The sequence below is a fragment of the Athene noctua genome, chromosome Z (assembly GCF_965140245.1).
Source record: "Athene noctua chromosome Z, bAthNoc1.hap1.1, whole genome shotgun sequence".
Lineage (NCBI taxonomy): Eukaryota > Metazoa > Chordata > Aves > Strigiformes > Strigidae > Athene > Athene noctua.
Genome location: NC_134077.1, coordinates 5,020,518 through 5,042,015, shown reverse-complemented (window position 1 = coordinate 5,042,015; position 21,498 = coordinate 5,020,518). Strand labels below are relative to the sequence as shown.

Genomic DNA, 21,498 nt, shown 5'->3' with positions numbered 1-21,498 from the left:
CTTCTAAATCCCAGCAGTGGCAAAGCCGGGTTTAATAAAAAGAGGAAGAGAAAAAGGAAATTAGAGCAGAGAGCGTAGTCACAGACCAGTAAGCTGTTTCACAGGCGCCACAGGAAGAGAGAGACCTCAGAAATGTTAACTGGACAAACTGAATTGAATTTCTGAGCCCTTATGATTTGTAAACATACGTTAGAGCAACGAGAACCCATTCCTATCCATGTGTGGGATTGAGGCTTGGTTTACAGGATTTTCCTCTTGAAAACTACTTCTTTACCTCAAGTAGTTTGGGTCCAAATGGAAGAGTCAGACCTCATGCCCCAAAACCACCCGAGAAGTACCCTATGCTCGCAGCGCTGCCAGCAAACACACATCACAAAATTGCTGCAGCAATTCAGACGTGAGGAAACTCACGGCTCGGCACTGTTTGACTTTTACTCACCTGGTTTCCAGTGCACAGCTCACATTAGCGCAGCAAATGGGAGAACAAGGATGTGCAGGTACAGGAACCCACCACACCCCTGGACACTAGGAAAGGCACAGAAATGAGCTGGCCTGTGAACCCTGCCCCTCTCCCCCGTGAGGGATGTCTTTAACCCATGCAAACCCCTGCAAGACAGATCTTCAGTGGGAAGAGTCTGCTCTCAGCATTGCTCTCCCACTGCCTCTGAGAAAGCTCTCGTACCTTTTCTGAGAAATCAGCACAATCAGGTGTCTCAAGTGGGGGAACAAGCAGGAGAAATTAAGAGGTCCACATGCAGTTAAAGGGCTACAATCTCACCAGGGTAATGGAGATGCTGTGGGACAGCTCACAAGCCAGGAGTGCTTCCTTCAGGAAGGACAAGAATTTTTCCCAGCAAGAGTGGTCCGAGAGTGGAACAGGCTGCCCAGGGAGGGGGCAGTCCCCATCCCTGGGGGGGTTTCAGGGCCGTTGGGATGAGCTGTGGGGGATGTGGGGTAGGGAAGAACTTGTAGAGTCGGGCTGAGGGTTGGATTCGATGATCCCAATCATTCAACTTGATTGATTCTGTGTTTCTGTGACAAGCTGGGACAGTAGGACGAGGAATTATCCTTTGTATGAGAGCACAGCGGGAAGGCAAAGGGCACTGGTCAGGCTGGATGACAAGACAGCTGAGAACTTATAGGTCAGCATTAGCAGGCCAACAGACACAGGTGATGGTGTGGTGGGTACCCAGTGCAGGCCCAGGAGGTACATAAGGAAGAATCTCCATGTTGGCAGGCCCTGGTCCTCACAGGGGACTCAAACCAAGCACTCAAACCAGGATATACTGGAAGGACAAAAGACAGCAGGGCACACGCCAGGTGGTTTCGAGTACTGACCTCCCTCTGGCCTGACAGATGTGTTCCAGTTCCTCCCCTCCTTTCCCCCCAGTTTATGCATAGTCAGGGTTTGGCCATTGCTCTCTTGAACACTAACTTCCAGAATAAACACCACCAACTCCCACCAGCACACCACCACAGCATGCTGTAGTCAGCCTGCCTAGCAAGCACTGATTGCACATTTCATGCATCTTACGGTTTTTCGTACCACTGACTTAAGTTAATGCCACGTTCAGCTGTTATGTCCATTTCCCTATTTGGCATTATTTTCTTGATAAATACTTCAGCTGCAATCCACAGGCAACAATTCATACCGATTCAACAACTGCTGTGCAAGTCAGACATTCAAAAAGCCACAGCTATTCAGTCTCCAACTAAACTGCAGGGATTACCCAGAAGGCACACTTGTTATTATGTACGTGACATTCCAATTTAATCTCTTTCCACTGCAATCTACAATGCTGAACACAACACAAAACTCAGTTTTCCTTCTGAGATTACCTGGCTGCATTTATGATGTGAACAAGAGCACTATAGTTGAGGGTAGGAGGGAGGGTGGGAGATGCTGGGGACGTGAAAGTCTTTCCAGTAAAACTAGAACAAAAATTCAGTCTGTTGGGCACCATTTGGAGAAGACGACCCCAGGCTCGATTTCACATCTGCAACAGAGAACTGCCAGTGGATCTGTTAGTTCCTAAAAGTGCTCCCCTGTATGTGAGGAAAGCGCTGGTTCAGACGCCTACCCCTACCATGCTCACTAAGCAGCCAGAAGATTGGTTTGTGGGTGACACATACAGCAAAAAGCAGCAGCTCACACTAAATTCTCCTGCTCCTGAGGACCCACCACAGTATTATTCAACACAGTGTTTCAACCATGATAAAACAAATACATTTTTATCACAATTAGTAGACCGAGGAATGGGAAAAAAAGTCAACAGCATAATTTCTATTACATTTTAAGCAGCAAGTTATTAAAGAAGCTGTTTCAATGGTCAAGACAAATGGACATGATAATGGTGCCAGTGGTGTTTGCTGACAGGGGTGACCCCAGCCTGGCCTGGCCTTGCCCACCAGCAAAGCCTCAGCAAGAGTGCTGCACCACCAGCACAGTTTATTTCCCTCCACACTACCAGCTTTCCCCTCATTTGGGATAAATACCAAATTCCAGAGTCTGGGTCGGTTGTGAGAGTGCTGGAAGAACAGAACCAGTACATCTCCCTGCAGCCACATTACCACAGAGGTTTGGGGGATTTCATATGGACAGAGAATCATTATTTCTGCCATTACACAGATAGGCTTTCACCTGGGCTCTGGGCACAAAGACAGGCTGTTGTCAAACACATGTTACATCCCAGATGTCAAAGAGAAGAGTCTCCAGACCGTCATCAGCTGAGCAACTGCGTGGCATTCCCCCATCATACTTCCCAAGAACATTTTTGTATTATCTGATGTGGGTTCTTCTAGCAAGGTAAAAATATCATGGCATTTGTCACAAGTTACTTGATTTTTCATTTTTTATTTTGCATGGTCTTTGCAGACAAAGCATGTTATAAATACATCTGTAAAAACTCAACAGCTGAAACAATATCTCATTTGAAAAGTGCATGTCAAACACATTTGACTTTTTTCACATTTTTATGCAACTGATCAGTAACACTGAATCTAATAAAGCCAGTGCTTTTAAGTCTGGGAGGGGGCAAAAAGCAGCAAAATGTATTCTTCCAGACAGAAATTTTGCAAAACAGTCTGTTAAAAAACATGCTGCATTGATATCTGGTTAATATACAGAGGGATGTACATATGTATATCTATTTATAGGCTCGCAGATAGAGCAAAGAACTCTAAGACCACATTAAGATGACGGTGATCTAATGACCCAGCTGGCATAGTTAGCAGAATCTGTCAAGAAAAAGGTGATTTGTTCTTCAGCACCAGAACCACAATTAAGAGCAACTCTTCAAAGCATTATTGACCAGACAGTAGGTAGCACATTTCCTTCCCCTAATGACCACAACTGATGTTATAACATGGTTACACGTTAAAAACGGAAAGGTACAATTAATGGAGGAAGAGAAGTGATCATTGTTCCTTCATAGAGGTGTACAGTCTGGGACTACTACTTGGGCCACCTTAAACAGATCAGTTATAAAAGGGACAAAGTTAGATGAGCAACGGGGAAAAAAAAAATCACCTTCTGTTTTCCCTGAACAAAAGTGCATCTTATGATCAGACAAGGCAACAACACCAGTAATCATTCAGCTGAAGGAATAGATTTAATGGCTCAGGATTCACGCTTTGGCAACAGAATTTTAACAAGTAATCACCAAATTCAATACAAGAAATACTTCTTCACAGTGTCATCTAAAATCCTGTTGTGTCATGCCTAGCTAGGCAGAAAAGAATAAACTTAAGAGGTGGGTGTCCACCTGTTAAATCGACATTTCCTAAACAACCAGAGTTTCAAAATTAAGGAATCCTATCCAACATGAACGTAACTGACTGCTCCCCTCTCAGACACTGCAGATCCAGAAAATGTGTCTCTGGATTTAAATCACCTGGCTCAAATAGGACTTGGCTAGAAGTTACCTGAATTTAGTCAAGCAATATTCATGCAGACTCACTAATATTTAGAAAATAGAAAAAACCCAAGTTCTTTAGTTCAAATTTTAGTTTGTATTTACAGAAGTGGGAGAAGATTGTAGGCATGCCTTTCAACTACTGATTTCTGTGAAATCACCAAAAAAAAAAAATCAAAATTTACAATACTATCTTTCCAAATACATGGATTTCCTAGACGCCCAGACACACATTCCTATAAGATTCAGAGGTATCCTGATTAGGAAAGCCAAAACCTCTTTCACACACAATCCCCCACTCACTTTGAACTGGCCTGAGTGATGACACATTGGAAAATAAAAAAAGGCACAAAGCAAAAACTTAAGATGCTACAGGATGAGCTTTGCTGTGTAATGATTTGTACACTTATCCCCAGGTATCCTCCTCTCAGATGCGCACCATACACAGGAAGATACTCAGTTTGTTAACTGAGAACATTAATTCCACAGGCCTACAAGTCAAAAGAAGAGAAAGAAAATCTCAGAGGAGAGAATTTGCCAGTGTACAGTTCCCATTCACACTTCTGACTTGAACTCTGAAGGCAAAAATTACTTGTGCAATAACAACATTACATGTAAACCAGAGTAATCAGTGTTATATGGTGATTCTGCAAGCTCAGTGCTGCTATCGTATGCTGTCCAAATAGTGCACTTCTGGGTACAGAGTGTTAATAAGGAGAGCCAAGAGATTATTGCCATCTCGAAGACAATGTTCTGGATGCTTGATGAACTGAGACGCCTGGGAGAGCTGCTCTTGATAATCCATATATTGTTTGTTCAATGCCATAGATTCAAGAGCATTCAGTGCCTATAGATACAAGGGAAAATTCTGTTAGCTGTGTGTACTTTGGTCTGTAACAAACCAGTTCATGAGCCACCGCATGCACAATTCCACTAGAAGATCCACGTCTAGTAGAGAATCTGGAGTATTTGGAACAAACCATTTGTAAAATACATTCACATAACAGTGTTTCAAGCCAACTCATATTTTTCAAACTGTTCTCTCCCAGAGATCAACACAACTGCTCTGTCAAGGCTTTTTAGGATTCTGTAACCCAAATTTTGTCAAATATTTACTTCATGAACTCAAGACATGGTTTCAAGGAAATTACACTGAACTACAAACTGCAACACACTTCAGGTTGTTCTTATGAACACCATGACTTCCATAAAAGTATTGTTTTGCTCCCATTAATAAAATTACAATGACAATATCAAGTTAGAAATTATATGTAAAAGAGCCTATGCTGACAGCACCAGCCAGGGCAAATGTTGGAAATGTCTGACGAAGTTTCATTTGTTTTTTAGAGAAGAGAAACAAGTTGCACTAAGTAAGTTGCTTTGGTTTCTCATCAACTACTCCTTCCTCTTCTCATGCACTTACTGAAACAACATGGTCAGTGCACATGCTAAAGGAGGAATGCTCCTTTGCCATAGGGCTTTTAAGCCCTGATCTCACATATATAAGTGTTAGTGTGAATGTAGTCCTGCTTTACCACTGAAGAGCAGTGCAATGACAGCAGCACTGTTACTTCCTGTTTGTTTGAAGTTCCTTCTGCCTTCCACGTTCCAAAGTTTTTGAACTCAGGGTTTACAGACACTCTTAACAGTAGGTAAGATTAATGCCTTCATATTAATGAAACTAATGCCTTCATATTAATACAGAACACTGTTTGAACAGTTTTACCTAGGATCACTTTAGGTTAGGGCTCAGACACTCAGTCCTGATACCAGAGTTCAGCAAACTCACATCATCACCTAGCCTACTCTGCACCTGGCCTGGTCTCTGGCAAATTCCAGGATGGTGTTCTGATGTATAGCAAAATAGTGCACAAATTTGGCATACACCCCCTTCCCTGAAAAGACAAATGAGAGCAACAAGGTATTTTTGCAATTCAGAATTTAGAGCCAGGGGGTAAAGCAGTAGCAAAAAAAAGATCGAGGGCATTCAGCGTTGAATAAAACCAACGAGTTGAGAGCAGGATTTATCTTGAAGAAATGCTTGCAGTGACTCTTACAAGCTCCAGCCCACGAGCTGAGCAAGCAAAGAGGGCACGTCAAGAAGCCAGCAACTGGCACACGCTACCTGCTGGGCCTTCTGCGACAGCTTTGGCTCTGACCCCGCTTTCAGGCGGACTTGACTCTCTCCAGGAATCTGCACCAAGAGGAAGGCAGACAAACTGCGGGCAACCACCCGAAACCTTGCATGGGGAAAAGGACAGAGAGAGAAGGTCATATCAAATTTGCAGGTCCTCAACAGCAGATAAACTGGAAGTTCTATCCTGTAAGATATCTCTTGCACGAGGAACATAGTAAAGGCTTTAGAGAACTTTTTTCAATGCACTAGAAAACAAATAAATCACTTTAATACATAGATAATACCATAGCATACATACTAGAAGATAATATAATACCACACGTATGAAATATTACGTCTGTTGCAAGCTTAGTTGAAGCCTTGAGGTCACATCTGAAATACTCCTTCATTTCACAGCCTTTGAAACATTCTTATCACCAAAATCAAAGGACGAGTTGAACAAGACTAAGATTTCAGAGCGATTTCTACAGGATTGCATCCCAGAAGGCCTTTATAAACACAAAGTTATATTTAGGTGCTGCACTGAACTGGTGTTCCACAAACATTTACGTACTACTTCTTGGCAGTCTTTCCACGGTGAACTTGACTTTAATACCTAACAACCAAACCTGGTGTCTCTTTGGAGGATAAAGTGAGTAACAAGCAAGTGCATACTTTGAGCTTCTCTTAATATTTCCAACACCTCAAGATTAAGATGGAAAACCCAGCATGCATGTGATCATACAAAGCTCTTGTCAGGTCAACTAGAACATTCTACAGACCAGGTGAAAATAACCTTCCTCTAACAGACTCCCTGAAAACTTTGCTGAGATCAACATTAAGTGGGAATCATAACTGCGTTTTCTTTCATTTTCCACCACAAACTTAGCAGAAGTTCACATTCACTTCTTAACTAGATTAAAACACTCACTACCTTTTTTACTTTGATGGGCCCAAACAGCTTTACAGATCTGGGGACAGCATGGATTCAGAACATCTTCTGACATTGCACTGTGCAGTCTGGATCCAGTCTGCAGCTTTTTTTACCATGATGACTCAAATCAATTAATTCACCATACCTTGAATTCTTACCTGGGTGACAAAGGAGATTTCCTGCCTAGCCCAATAGCACCAAGTATTCCAGAAGTCAGTCTCTCTTCAGCCAGCTGACTCTGCCTGCTCTGGATTGACAGCAGTGTCTGAATGACAGATTCAATCAAAATGGTGTCATCTTGTTCCATCTGAATCAAGGATAACTGCATGGCCTTATGCCACCAAAGAAACAGCTTTGCCTCTTCTTTTGCTGAGCTTTGGGTAAGATTCAAGGAATAATAAAGCAAAACACAAGTTTTTTTAAAAAAAAGCATCAGATCCATAGCTTAAGAAGTTTGTATCCCCATAAGGCTCACTAAGAATTCAGATGGTTAATCAATGACAGCTAATCTTGCTATATGAGGACAGCATAACTATGCTATTCCACCAGTTATTACACTGCTGTAATTGCTGCTGTTATGGATTCGATACAGACATCAGCTAGCACCTTTTAAGGGCCTGTAAGAGTACAATGTTCCCTTTTAAGCTTTACAACTGAGAATAAACGATATTGCAGCCCTAAGTGGATTTAAACTCGTCTAAGACTTGGTATAAAAGGAATGAAGCTGTATATCTATTTTTACTTTTTTACTTTCCAATAAAACACTTTAGGAAGCACTAGCTGTTGTTTCCACAACAATTTAGATTTTTAATATGATCTTCTAGAAAAGGAAACATTGAAGTTTTTTGTTGAGTAAAGCACAAAGTGAAGTTCCCCCTATGATATTTTTAATCATCCCCCAAACAGTTTACAGTTTAAGTTAACAAGCTCAGATTTTCCACATAAAGCATCAGCACGAGTTTCCTGCATCAGACTATCCTCACACTACTCTGTCCAGTCATTTCCCATCCCAGGCACCCTCAGCTGCAATGTTTAGAGCAAGATTTAATTTGCTGTCTTTGACAGCTTTGCTGTCTCCTTCACGCTTTGGCAATCAAATTACTATGGTACCTGCAACAGCGAAAGTATTCTTTGAATGTCAAGAAACAGTGGGAATGTACATTTTCCCAAAACATTCTTTCACAGCAAATATGAACACTATCAACATTAATATGGAAAAATATTCACCGTGTTTTCTATGTTCTGGCAATGTCAGCAGCAACTGTAAGCACAGTCGTTACATACTTTAAGTACAAAGTATTACCATTTTAACCCCAAAGCTACTCATCCTTTCCCCCCAGAACCCTGTTATCTAGTAAGCTGGATTCAGATTTGGTTCAGAGCTGCTGACAGTCTCCACCGAGCAGCTTTGAACACCAGGTCTCCAGGAGTGTCAGAGTATTTAGCACATAACTCATCCCACCTAGTGGACATTCTGCAAAGTGGAATCCACACTGATTTAGGGTTTGCTTAAAGTAATTTTAATTGAGGACAAATCCAGGATGCCACTGAAATCAATCTTCTCTGACTGAGAACTGACCAAAACTGCACAAGCAGTGTTCAAGCAAATAAAATTCCTTCTAATGTTTAACCACAACTATCAGTGTTGGCACTGTTGCTGGGCAGACTCTGTAATAGTAGATACAGGACCGGCCTTTTCATCCAGCAACCTGGTAAAATTAACCTGATTAGCCTGGCCACCTAATTATACCAGCTATACAACTATAGTCTTATTTAAAAGTCAAGGCATGTTCAGAAGCTTTGAGTTCCTTACCTTGGGTACACTTGATCCAGCCATTTGCTGATGGTTAGCAGGATTTTCATTTCATTGGTAAAAGTTTGGTCAGTGTTTAGGCACTGCAGCAGGTAGACATACAGGGTTAAGTAGCTTCCTAAAGACAGGCACTCCTGCAGAAATTCTTCCATGGTTAGCTCAGGAACTTGGAGGGAGGCAAGTACAGGGCCCCAGCCTAACTCTTGGTGGTAAGCAAAATCTATAAAAACCCCAAAAGGACAGAACAGAGTGAGTGAGAAAGCAGCACTTAGTAAAACCTAAGAAATAGAACTACTTAACTGTGATCCTCAAAGTTACAAATTTTGAGCTGGTTTAGCTGTTTTCGGGTAATCAGTTTGTCACGCAACTCTGATGGAGAGAAAAGAAAGACTCCACTATCATAGGGTACCTCGTGGAGGTCAAGGCAAGATGTTTTCCCAGCATTCAGTCGGGATTAAATTTGAAAATTTTAGCAATGGAATTTAAATATTTGTCAGGTGTTCTGCAATCTGATCATGCAGAATGTGGAAGAAAGCAAAATGTAGTTCCACAAGGATTATGCAAACAGAAAACAAACAAAAAACCACATCCACACCAAAAAGACCACACATTACAGAATTTCAGAGTTTTACCAATCAAGAGTATTTTTTTTTCTTAAATTAGCCTATAGAACACTACAGGAGGGGACAAATTCCTGTTTTGTTCTCTTGGGATGATTTTTTTTTTTTAATAAAAAAGTCCTCCCCTTTGGCTGGAAAAATGGCAGCCATTACACAGAGCAAATCAGTTTTCAGAGACAGATACAGTTCTTTGGAAAATACATAATTGGAGCAGCTGAAAAACCCAAACCACAGTAATGTAACTTTTCTACATCTAGTTACTATGGCACATATATATGTGGCAGTTAGGAGCCACGAGATACAAAGAAAGTAGCTCTGATTACAGAAGCCAGACTAAACCCCAGTTCCAGTACTGGGCAGTGTGAAGCTATAAGGATTCCAGACTATTTGTGTTTAATGGGCATCCAAGACTGACCAAGGTTAAGACAATCCGCAGTGGATGTCAGGCTCCTACCTTTGTTGAAGTAAGCAGTGATACAGGCTTCTGTCGTCTCTGCCATGTGTCGCACAGAGGCCAGGCTCTGACACGCTGCTGTGAGAAGGGGCATTGCTAGCAACCCGTGCACTCTGCCTTCGATCCACTTCCGTAAGCTGCCCCGTAGTGACTCAGCTGTTGCAACGCTGGAATTGTTCATCATCATCAGCGTTTCTGTGAACAGACTGCTGAGAGCCATATGACGTTTCTGCAGATCCGTGTCTAAAAGTCAGAAATAAGAGAGCCATTTCAGTAAATAGGTAATAGAACCCGAATTCAACCACCACTGAACACTTTCTGTAGATACCTGGAAAAGCCTCTTGCTCATTACACACCTCGATTTCTTGTCTGTATGAAACTGCAGTAAGACACCCATTCCTTGCAGTCTCTTTCCTTGATGAGACAGTCATCATTCACTAAACAGAGGCAGCTGATAAGACTCCAGAGTACACTGGAGTCCATGTTTCACCTAGGGTCTTTCACCATGACTGCCGTGCAAATAAACTGAATGATAAAGCACGTTTGCAGTCTCTGAGAACTGGGGTATTAAAACACAAAGCACAGCTTAGAGTGGAACAACCAAGATTTTAGATGATTGCATTTGAAATACGACCGAGATGAGCCCTGAAATGTTGCAATCCCCTCAAGCATTTCCAGAATTCTAGATTTCCTGCTAATCCTGGTGTTCAGCCCCAGAATATTTTTTTTTAAACAGCCTCTTGACATTTTCTGAACATGTTAGCATGGGCCGCTTGTAACAGTACCCTCAAAGCACAAACCTCTCCTGTGGTTGGCTCTTGAAAGTCTAACTACAGAGTAGATCTTTACACATATTGATGAAAAAAACCCAACATTGTTATAAAAGAAAATTTTCAAGCAACATCAGGCATTGTAGAAGAAAAAAATGTCAACAGGTTATGAAGAAAAGTTGTGCACAAAATGAGATTAATCACTGGAAAAACACTGCCCAAAGAAGTTGAGACCTCTTTGTTATTTGGAAGCTCACTGGACAAGACCCTGAACAGCCTGATTTAACTTTGAAGCTAGCCCTGGCTGAGGAGGAAGTTGGATTACATGTCTCCAGAGGTCCCTTCCAAATAAAGTCATTCTGTTAAAAAAAAAAATCCCCTGGGACAGGTCCTGGTGCAGTGCCCAAGGAAGAATCCCGGCCTTCTCCTCTCCAGCAGTTGTCAGCAAAAGGTGCTGCCCCCAAGACTTTTCCAGAAACCTCCACCAGCCCCTTCCAAACCTCACACCACCCCTTGCCTGCCACTCTGCATCAGAGATCCTCATACACTCCACAGCCTGGTTGAGCAACACGGAGCATTCTCTTTCAGCCCTTTTAACACAGTGTGCCCAGGGGTTCACGAAACAGAACTATTCCTCTTACACCACAGCTCTTTCCTTCAAGATTTCTCAGCTACAGGGAATGTCAGCAGCAACAGGCAAGCCTTCACCTTCACCTCTCTTCAAGTCATAGTTTTGCTGACCATGGCACTGTCCTGCAAAGCTTGCCTAAGTCACAATACAAGTACTGAGAGACAGTTATCACTCTCGCAGATTTTCAGACACTTTCTGTTCACTCTTGCTAGCACATCTGTGTGGGTTATGGACAGGAAGACACACAACTCCTGAGCAGGTATTTCTGTAGAGTACAGCGAGTCGACTGATTTTACCTGAAGTTTTAGTCTGATAGAGGAAGCTCAGGGTGGTACTAGTACTAAAATTAAGATCAATATAAATGCTGTGAGTGTTGACACACCATACTTCTGGCATACATCAATACAAATCCACTACTACAGTATAATCAGTTTGCCCAACTGCACAACAGTTTAGAATCCTTTCTTAGAAGCTGATCCCTCTGGACCAAGAGAGTGTATTTGTGTCATCCTTCCTTTTAAAAAATATACTCAAATACAAAATAAAATCACAAAAAATAAAATTAGACAAAGAATCCCTCAAGCTTCCGTGTATTGGTCAGTTTTAGTCACAACATAACCCATTTTTTTCTGTTTGTTCTGCCACTCTTGATAGCTCTCTATAGGGTAATGTTCATGTTTTTGTTTTGTGCTAGTATGCCAGCTACACATACTATTTTTTTACAGTTTGACTCAATGATCTTAAAGGTCTTTTTCAAGCTGAATGATACTGTGATCAAAGCAACATGCCCTGTTGCCCATAAAGGACATATTATAGTAATGCAAGAAATTACATAGTCACAGATGTTCAACAATCCACGCAGTAGAATAAAGAATCCTGACAGCTTCCATTTCTTTAAATTTCTTTAATACAAACCTGGAGGATTAAAGATGACTACATCATCCAGCAACTTGGACATTTCTTGTTCCAAAACTGCAAGAGTAATCTTTCCACTTTGTTCTAAGGTGCTGAGAAACTGAACCACCTGGCGAATGTATGCTCCACACTTCAGTGTTGCATCCTGTTAATCAAAATTAAAATCAATTAGAACAAAAATCATGCCTAGAACTCTTTTCCACGCTCTATAATACACAAAAGCAGAACGTTGCAAATGACAACAAAAGCTCAGAGACACGGCAAAACCAGTTCAACTTACAAGGTGGATGTGACTATCCAAAGATGCACCAAAGCCTGCTGAGATTTTCAGGAGCTTCACTATCAGTTCAGACACAGCATCCTTCGCAAGGATCACAGAGGGAGGATAGTGGCTGTTGCAGTAACTGATGATGCTTTCATAAGATGAAATGCCCACAAGCTGCCAGGGAAGGGAGCTTGTCTGTCCAAGAAGATTTATGAGTGGTGATTCCTGAAGATTCAAGAGACATTAGTCTAAGCTTCACCTTCTTTGCTGTTTTAAAATAATTTACAGTACTCGATACTTTAAGGATGTCTTTTAAGGAAGCCCAGACACCAAAATTTGAAAGAGACAGAGCAGAAATCCCACAGAAATATAACCACTGGGAGCCTGGCTGGAAAGCAACTTGTCATTCAAGCAGCAAGCCAACACAGGTATGTCACCTCTAGCATTCTCATAATAGTACTCAGACTGCTGCAGCAGCTGTATCCAAACACAAAAGTCAATGAGAGACATTAAAATCTGGCATGTAAACATGTAAAGACAGCTAGAAAGAAATGGAGACCCTACAAGGTAAAGTTACTTCAATAGAGGTTTTAAAAAAGGCATTATTTTAAAAAAATAAAAATTAATCTAAGTTCACAGCTGAACCAGGGACAGAAGCCAGGTCCCTGAATTTTCTGTTCAGTGAATCATCTACCAAACTGGGGGACTCCTCAAGAGCTTATTTTCATAAATACCATCCTGAACAGCAGAGCAGCCTACAGTGTCCACAACGCACAGAGGTAGGGCAAGTATGCAGACAGAAAAGTCTCTCATCTACAAGCAGCAGAGTCTACCCTCAGCTACCACCATCCTCCTCTCACAGGTTCATGTGCATCTGCAATACAAGAGACCCTGCCCCCAGACACTGAGAAGCACCAAATTTCTACATGTTGCAAAAAGAGCAAATACTGGAATTGTGTTGACAGTCAACACAGCCTAAAGACTTTAAGGATCCAGAACTAATCCAAATTAGATTACATCAATAAGAACATGACACTGGTACATCAAGTACTTCTCAAATTGCTCACGCGCTGGAACACAGGGCTGAGCAAGTTTGAGATGTAGGTCAAGGAGTCACAGGAGTGTTCTGGGAGTAAACAATAAGTGACAAGGTGTCAGTTTTACACATTGCTGGAGGCTGGGAGGAAATTCCTGAGACTGACTCATATACTTTGTACAAGCAGGTATCTTTTGAAGCTTGAGAAGCTTCTGATAAGCAAAAATATTCAGGTCAAAGCACATGAACTCCGGTAATTTTCCTAAATGGGAATACAATGTTGATCAAAAGCTGCTGGTGATATCTTGACACAGCATCTCGTGCAGAAGACGCTGCAAGCAGGAGAAAGCTGGCAGATGTGAAATGGAAATTCTTGAAGACTACCCAGACCCTCTGGAAGAGTCCTACAGAAGTAATGGACTGAATGAGACTGTGCTAGATTTACCTACACAGAGCTCTTAGCAAAAGCAGGGTTTGGAAAGGTCATCCTAACACCCAGTGTTCCTCTTTTCTATTTCCAGAAATACTAGAATGCAACCATAAATGGGAAAAGTGCTGAGATATCAGAGACGATCAAATCATCCTTTAGAGAAAAGGAACAGGTAAATTCAACCTAAGATTCAGCAGATGAAGTAATCTACCCCCAGTAACTCATCAGAAGCAGGTAGTGCCAAGCTTCTTAAAGATATATCTGGTCTTCAAGATGATGTTACAGCATTGTGACTTGTCATCACATCACATGGAGTTAGGAGGGGAGCATTTTACAGTAAAAAACAAAGGTTTGCAAAAAACAGTTCTGATGAAGGACTGAACAACACTTACTTGTAACTCCTGAGAAAACATGTTCAAGCAGACAAATATTTTCCTTTTAGACAGCTATGAAAAACCTACATTCAGAGCAAATGTTGGTCCTAACCTCACAGGGACTAATTTCATTGCTGAGCTGTGCTTAACACAACCAACCTGAGACATGATCAGTACCAAAGACCAGGTTGAAAAACAGCACAAACATACACAGTAACACACAAAAACGGGCACAAGTTTTTCATAAACAGGATTCCTTACCATCTCTCCACAAATCCATGTTTGTCACTCAGAAAAAAAGAAGCAAGGTACAGCAGAGATTTACATGCCTGGCCACAACAGAGCGACTCAGTGAGCCTCCCCATTTTTCTCACAGCACCACAGCTGCTCCAGGCACCAATGCCACTGTCAGAGTGGCTCCAGCACTCACCTTGGCAGACTGCACAAACCAAACCAGGCAGGTACTACACATCCTTTTGACTCAGGCTGCCAGAAAAAGTTTCACCTGAAGTTATATACAATATTGCACATGCACATATATATGCATGCACAATACATGACCTATACATAGGGCATATAACACGTACATATATATATGCACATATATTAGAGGTGCATATGTAAATTCTTGCTAATACTACCTTTCCTTCGCATGTGTTTATAACTAAGGCTCTCCAAAAACCAGGAAAGAGAAAAGGAAACAGACATTTTAATTAAGGGCTGGTTTAAGAGACAAGAAAACTGTACTACGCAGCATCCCATACTTAACAGTGAAAGGAAAAACAACTGCACAGTGTCTTTATGTAACAACAATTTTTTTTAACACTGATGAAACTAATATATGTATTTGTTCTTTCCAAAACCTAGAGTGTCATTTTGTAACTCCAGGAGACTTTATTTGTTTGCTTACTCTTTACAACACTACTGGATCACAGCACCTACAGAAGCTTGTTAAAATGAACAGCACCTCTTCTTTTTTTCACACAAGTTATACAAAATGCCTCACATAAGAAATTAGTCCTGGCCATCTCTGGAATACTATTTGGGGTACTTTACCTATGCAAAAAACCCACTTTAAGTTAATCATTCTGCATGTAAGAAAGAAGTCATATCCTTTGTCCTTGCTAGCAAATGATTATTCTTCTAAGACAGACAGGTATGACCCTTTCCAAAAGTTACCTCTTTGCCTATAAGTTGTTCCTCTTTTCCCAACAGGACCATCATATACAGCAAGCAGACAATCATGTTGTAAGTCTGAGGATGAGGGTTGGGATTCCAGGCATCAGAGAGCACACTGACCCAATTTATTTCACATAAAACATAACCCAAGAATAAGAAACAACTCTTGGGGCTGCCTCTTTCAATCTAGGAATGAGAAAAGAGGAAAAAAAAAAAAAAAAAAGACAGGCTCATAAAACAACGTATGATATAAATGCTTTTTTTATACTTTCAGTTCCTTAGCCAAGTATAAATCCACAGCAGCATTTTAGGACAGCAGAGGAGTAGACAGATGCCACTTCTCCATTGCACTTTGTCCCCTCAGATTTGCACATGTAACTTCCTAACCCTCTAAAACAACCGGTACAGAATACCAAGCTGCTGCAAACCAGAAAAGAATAACCTATTACAAACTCTTAGCTGCATGACTGAATCCGTTTCTCTTCACTCTAACAGAAACTAAGGAACTCTGAGCCTGTTTAGAACTGCATGAAGAACTCACACCAAACAAATAAGTAGTAAATTCTGGAGCATTTCTACACCTGTCTGCAAGTATGTATTAAAGATATATGCAATAAATGAGACATTCAGATAGAGCAATGATAGATTACAAAGACTGACAGCTTTACAACTCCCCACAACTCAGAGTCAATAGCATTCCTTCACAAAAATCAGTAACAAAATGAGAAGCTGTGAATGCCACAAACTTTAAAAGCTTACTTGCTAAGAGAACTGTCTCCAGCTCTCCAGTTATTTTCAAGGGCAACACGGATTAGGAACTTAATTCAACAGATGCTGTGTACTCACTTTAAAGAACTCTTCCATAAGCATCTGGTCTGGATGCATTTCCTTCCATGGAAGCCTTCTGAACTCAGTATGGAAAGTATAGAGAATAAATTCTGGCATTTTCGGGGCTGTGCAACATTCACAGTAACGCATTATATGTAACCAGAGAGGCCCATGGTGGCTTGGCAGCAGTTTATCTAGATTCAAAGAAAATAGTTGAATTAACAGAAAAAATTCAAGGAAAACTTGATTACAGAAGGAAGTCCAGTTTTGAAGATGAAAAACCATAAGTGCAAGTCACACTAAAATGTATTTGTCAAAGAAAAAAAAAGCACATTAAGATTTTAGATTTTTTTTCCCCAACTCAGCAAGTGGGGAAGCTTGTGATTTCATGGCCTTCCTTGGTCTTTTGAAAAGCTGGTGCACAATAATCTGAAGTTGTAAAATATTCCTTCCATGTAGAAGTTCGTTGCTTTTATGCTGGGTTGTTTTGCATTGTTTTGGTGTTCTGTTTGGTTTTTTAAGATATTTATCTCTAGCTTTATAAAACACACAGTAAGATGTTATTTTAAATTATTTATTCTTACAAGATAAGTTTGAATCTAGTTCATCCCTCAAAGTTGTTAAGAGGTACTGTGAAATTAGTTTTTTCCATTCCTCTGTCTAACTACACATTAGGCACAATAAGCAATTCTAAATAAGAGCTCAAAATGATCAGTCCTAGAGATTAAATTACCCCTGAGACTGGCTGTTGAGACACATGTATTGGTCATCATGACACGCTACTGAGTATGTTTTATGGGAACAGCATACAGACCTGCAATGAAGTCAGGCACTTCTCATGACAGCCCATTTTGTTTTGCTTTCCTTCACATTAACTTTGTTATCCAACAGATATGCTTTTATCAATCACGTTACCTACCCTTGCCAAGGGAAAAAGCTGTCTGTTAAGGATGAAATAAAGAAATGCTCCTGGCATCACTGCAGTGATCATTTTGGCTAACAGTTCACAGCAAAGAAAAATCCCCTCATGTCCCACATCTCAAAAATCTTTTTCGGTCTGATAGAACAGAAAGTGACACTAATTAAAATAGCATGGACTTCACCCACCTTTAAAGCTCTCATGCAAAAGCTTGATGCAATCCGTAAACAGACAGACCACAGTGGATGCTACGGCAGTGTCACTCTCTAACCAAGGGTAGCAAGGCTGGTTACTTCAAAGAAGTAGAAACAAAGAAAACAAATTTCAGTGTGAAGTTACCAATCATAAATACATAAGTGATTTAAATATTCTAAAGCATAGTAAATCAATACAGCACAGGTACCAGCAGCTCCCTCAAAACTCAACTCTTTGGGACCATCCTCTTCTTCCCTAGAGCAGGTAGATACTTCAAGGCCACACTGAAGATCCACAATACCAGTGAGTAAGCAGAAATTACTTGTTTGGTATTTTGTAACTGAATCAAAGACCAAAACACAAGAACTTCTGAATTACAGCACACACTACCTGTAGTCAACCTTCCAAATAAGTGCTGAAGGTGGACTCACAACTCCAAAAGCTTTGATTTTGGAAGAAAATAAAATTTAAACGTGCATTACAAGTAACTGTCTTGTCAGTAACGAGGTACCCAAGACAGTAGATCACCACAGGAATGATTTAGCCTGAAGTTTCTTTACACACCACTGGCATTGGGGGTTGGACTTGCTTGGCTAAAAACAAGTTTTGTTTTAAACTAAGGCATTACAGATACTATGGAAGCTAAAAAAAGAAATGTAAAATTCAAGTTTCACTGCTCTCAGAACTGAATGCAATCCATGTTTTTCTCATAACCAAGCTGTGGTCAGAAACAGGTACTTCTTGTATCTTAAATAATTATACAAGACAAGCCTTGGAAAACTTGATTTAAGTCATGAATTAGTTGCATAATTATTAAGGATATGACAAGTAACAGCTATTTAAATTGAAGGTCACAATAGAGTCATGAATTAGATAAACAGGTAACAATGAAAGCCATTCTTATACAGCTAAAGCCCTTAATTTAGCAAAAAATAATTATAAAATGTAATATATACCTTATATTTTCCTTATCCAAGACCAGTATCCATGGCTTAAAGAGTCCAGCAATGACTGAATATAAGGACTGCAATTCTAGAAGCAAACAAAACAACTAAGTTGCTTTTTTCTTCCTTCTAATCAGCAACAGTGAATATATTACACTTTTCTAAATCTGAATACAATGTCCTTTGCTTATTCCAACATTTAGGCAGTTCTTCCTGGTTAAATAAAAATTTTAAATACAATATGCTTATTAGTAACTCTGGTTAACAATACGCTTGTTTTAACAACAATCAAGCATTTGGCATTGCTTAGTTGTTTTATTAATATCACTCACTAACACATCTGAGATTGTGACGGTAATGATGATTCACACTTTAAACATGCATATTCTAAAATAAAGGGTGTTTTGGTGATTTTCTCCAAATCAAAATCACACCATGATGAAATTCAGTAGTATCTCATTCCCAAACCTCTGCTCAGTGCAAAAGCTGTTCTTTTTCTTTGAAAAAAGTATGATCTCTTCATAAAATATTTTTAAAGCAAGCTCAAATATAGACACATGGCCATGAAGTAGCATCAACATTTCCTATCTGTATTTCAACATTCTCACCATTGTACAAAAGCAGCGTAAGAAGATTTTACTGTATATTTAAAGGGTCTTTAACAGAGGAAATTAGAGAAACTCTGTGCCTGTTCTTAAATAATTTGCTTTTAAGATACATTACCTGATAGAATTCTGTTGCTGCCAACAGGCTCTTGGGCTAAATTGGCAACTTCGGTGTCAATAAGTCGTTTAATCAGATACTCCAGAAATTTATTCACTTCAGACACATAAGGACTCCATTTTGAAAACAGGCCGTAAGTCCTGAAGTCCATCGACGCCAGTCGGAGTTTGAAGAAAGATGTGGAAAACCATTCTATGGTCTCTCTAACCTGTAAAAAGCAGGAAGCTATTAATCAGTTCAGAAAGACCATACAGCAGTGCTATTTGTCACTAGTGGGAATCAGCTGAAAAACACTACAAATCAACTGAAGAGGCACACACCTGTTCTGCAGAGAGAAGAATTTTTGCAGCATCCGGCAATACAGGACTTTCAGCAGAATCACTCTTCTTGAAGCTTCCCTGTTCAGTCACCAGTCGACTACATCCCAAAGCTTTAAGTGATGCCTTCCAACAGTCAGGGCTTAGAAGCTGCTCTGATGAGCCTTAGAAGAAAGAGAAAGGAATGCATTTGTGAAAACCAGGAGAAGGATATTAGTCCCTTTCTCATTATAAGTCAGAGAAGGTTGAAATTAGAGCTCCCTGCTACATATAAAAAAAATAAGGCAAGTCATGAGTTTGAAAGCCCCAAGTTTAAGGGCAAGAGATATCTCTAATTACCAAACATAAGTAATTTAACATTCCCTTTTGGCATCTACATGCTCTTTTAGAGAGTCTCCCAGGCACTCAGTACATACTTGGCTACAGACACATATTAAGAGACAGTTGCTGCCTCAGCACATATGGCTTGACAGAAAGAAAGTACTTTGCTCTCATTTCAGAAGCACATCAGATTATAGGTAGCACCAAATGTCAACCAAGACATTTTCAACAAATTTCAGAATCAGTCCCAGATCTCCATAATTCCAGTTCTCTGTTTGACACCGAAAGGTGCTCAAGAACAAGGATGCTGCATTAGAGACTGTTGCATAATTATAATTAAGTGTTTCCATTAATAGAAACCTATCCTCCTCCTGTAATATGAGCTGAAAAACTGTTATCACCAACATGCATACTTTGATCTGCAGAAGAATGTTTCTAGTAGAGTTAAAATATCTCTAATTAAAACATATCACATACCATGCACATAGAAGTGCATACAGAAACTTAGTTTAAACCATTCTCTATTGTTGCTATTTAACTCTACTGTGTGCAGTTCATATTTTTAAGCCAGAAGAGTTCTGTATGAAAGGCTTAGTGTGCATCGACACACATACTCACTTCGCACGAACAATCTTAGGAAATCACCATAGTGATCAGGGAACTGATACTGGAGGAGGTTAGTCCAATGCTTGCAGAAGATATTAAATGGCATCAAAATATCTTCTTCAGGTTCAAGGCCACATGCATTGAGAGCCAAGTGAATAGACTCCAGAAGCTTGGTACGATCAGATAGAGGTGGCTTAGCAACACTTAACCACTGCGTAAGGTCAAACTAGAACAGAGGACAGGAAGCATTTGTAAGTAGAAGCTTTAAAAGCCACAACACCTTTAGAAGGGAGAAATTGTCAGGGGAAAAAGAAATCCTGAAGTTTTCATATTTAAGAAAAAATGAATGAATGAATTTGTATCTCATTATCCCTAATTCAAAACCAAAGCAACGCTCACTAAAGGTTATTATTTAGCATACTGCAGAAGTCCCTGAGCTTATGCAACAACCATGGGAGGGGTTTTCAGATTCATAAAGATATGCATGGATTTCCACGCTTCCGTACCACTGCCAAACACACACTTACAAGCATTAGACTGGGCTAATCCCCATAGTCCATAAGTTTTCAGGTGAAGTTGCAAAGTTTTTGTAGCCTCTCAGCCACGTGTTCAGACCTAGGTCAGCAGGGACAATGCCTATCACTGCCATTAAGTACAGCTCAGAGTCATGCCCAGAACAGGTTCTACAGCTCTTGAACCCTGTCTCTGAGAGGATCAGAGTGATATTGAAGCCTGAGTATAACCGTAATTTCTTCACTGACAATACAAGAAGGCAGTATTGTGCAGCCCTGAAACAAGAGATGTGCAAATGATTTGCTCTTACCTTTAAGATAGGCAGAAAGGACATGGGTGCCAAACAAATGGAAGATTCAAACTGTTCCAAGTTACTGCTTTTATTTTTAAGATACCTGTGATTCACTGACTATTCTGATGAATTATGTCTGCAGAGGTATCAGGCAGAAGAAGCCATGAAGACCCTGCTTTAATTTCAAGAGTAAGAGCACACTGAAGGGTAAGCTCTAGGAAACACATACTAATACTGTCTGGGCCAGGAAAGGACAGTTTAAGCTTCCTGTTTACTTTTGCCTCCAGCCCCTCTTGAGCTTAAACACATCACATACCATCCAGGATGAGCAACAGCTCTACAGAACCTGTCACCATTATTTAAAGCACCAGATTTGCACTAGCTTGAAG

General features: G+C 40.4%; 1 protein-coding gene across 2 annotated transcripts in view; it reads right to left on the bottom strand.

Annotated features, from left to right (window-relative positions):
• Positions 1-3,592: 3,592 nt before the first annotated feature.
• EPG5 (ectopic P-granules 5 autophagy tethering factor) overlaps positions 3,593-21,498 on the bottom strand; it is a 57,510-nt gene continuing 39,604 nt past the window's right edge. The window contains exons 31-44 of one of the 2 annotated variants that reach the window (XM_074931920.1): positions 20,317-20,530; positions 19,381-19,541; positions 19,061-19,268; positions 18,350-18,425; positions 17,387-17,490; positions 16,298-16,473; positions 15,452-15,637; positions 12,448-12,657; positions 12,168-12,312; positions 9,852-10,094; positions 8,778-8,997; positions 7,123-7,338; positions 6,040-6,154; positions 3,593-4,761 (exon numbers count right to left, since the gene is read on the bottom strand). In XM_074931920.1, the coding sequence (XP_074788021.1) occupies positions 4,579-4,761; positions 6,040-6,154; positions 7,123-7,338; positions 8,778-8,997; positions 9,852-10,094; positions 12,168-12,312; positions 12,448-12,657; positions 15,452-15,637; positions 16,298-16,473; positions 17,387-17,490; positions 18,350-18,425; positions 19,061-19,268; positions 19,381-19,541; positions 20,317-20,530 (2,457 nt within the window). In that variant the 3' untranslated portion in view covers positions 3,593-4,578. The remainder of the gene's footprint in view (positions 4,762-6,039; positions 6,155-7,122; positions 7,339-8,777; positions 8,998-9,851; positions 10,095-12,167; positions 12,313-12,447; positions 12,658-15,451; positions 15,638-16,297; positions 16,474-17,386; positions 17,491-18,349; positions 18,426-19,060; positions 19,269-19,380; positions 19,542-20,316; positions 20,531-21,498) is intronic. The other variant, XM_074931921.1, reaches the window with a different exon arrangement.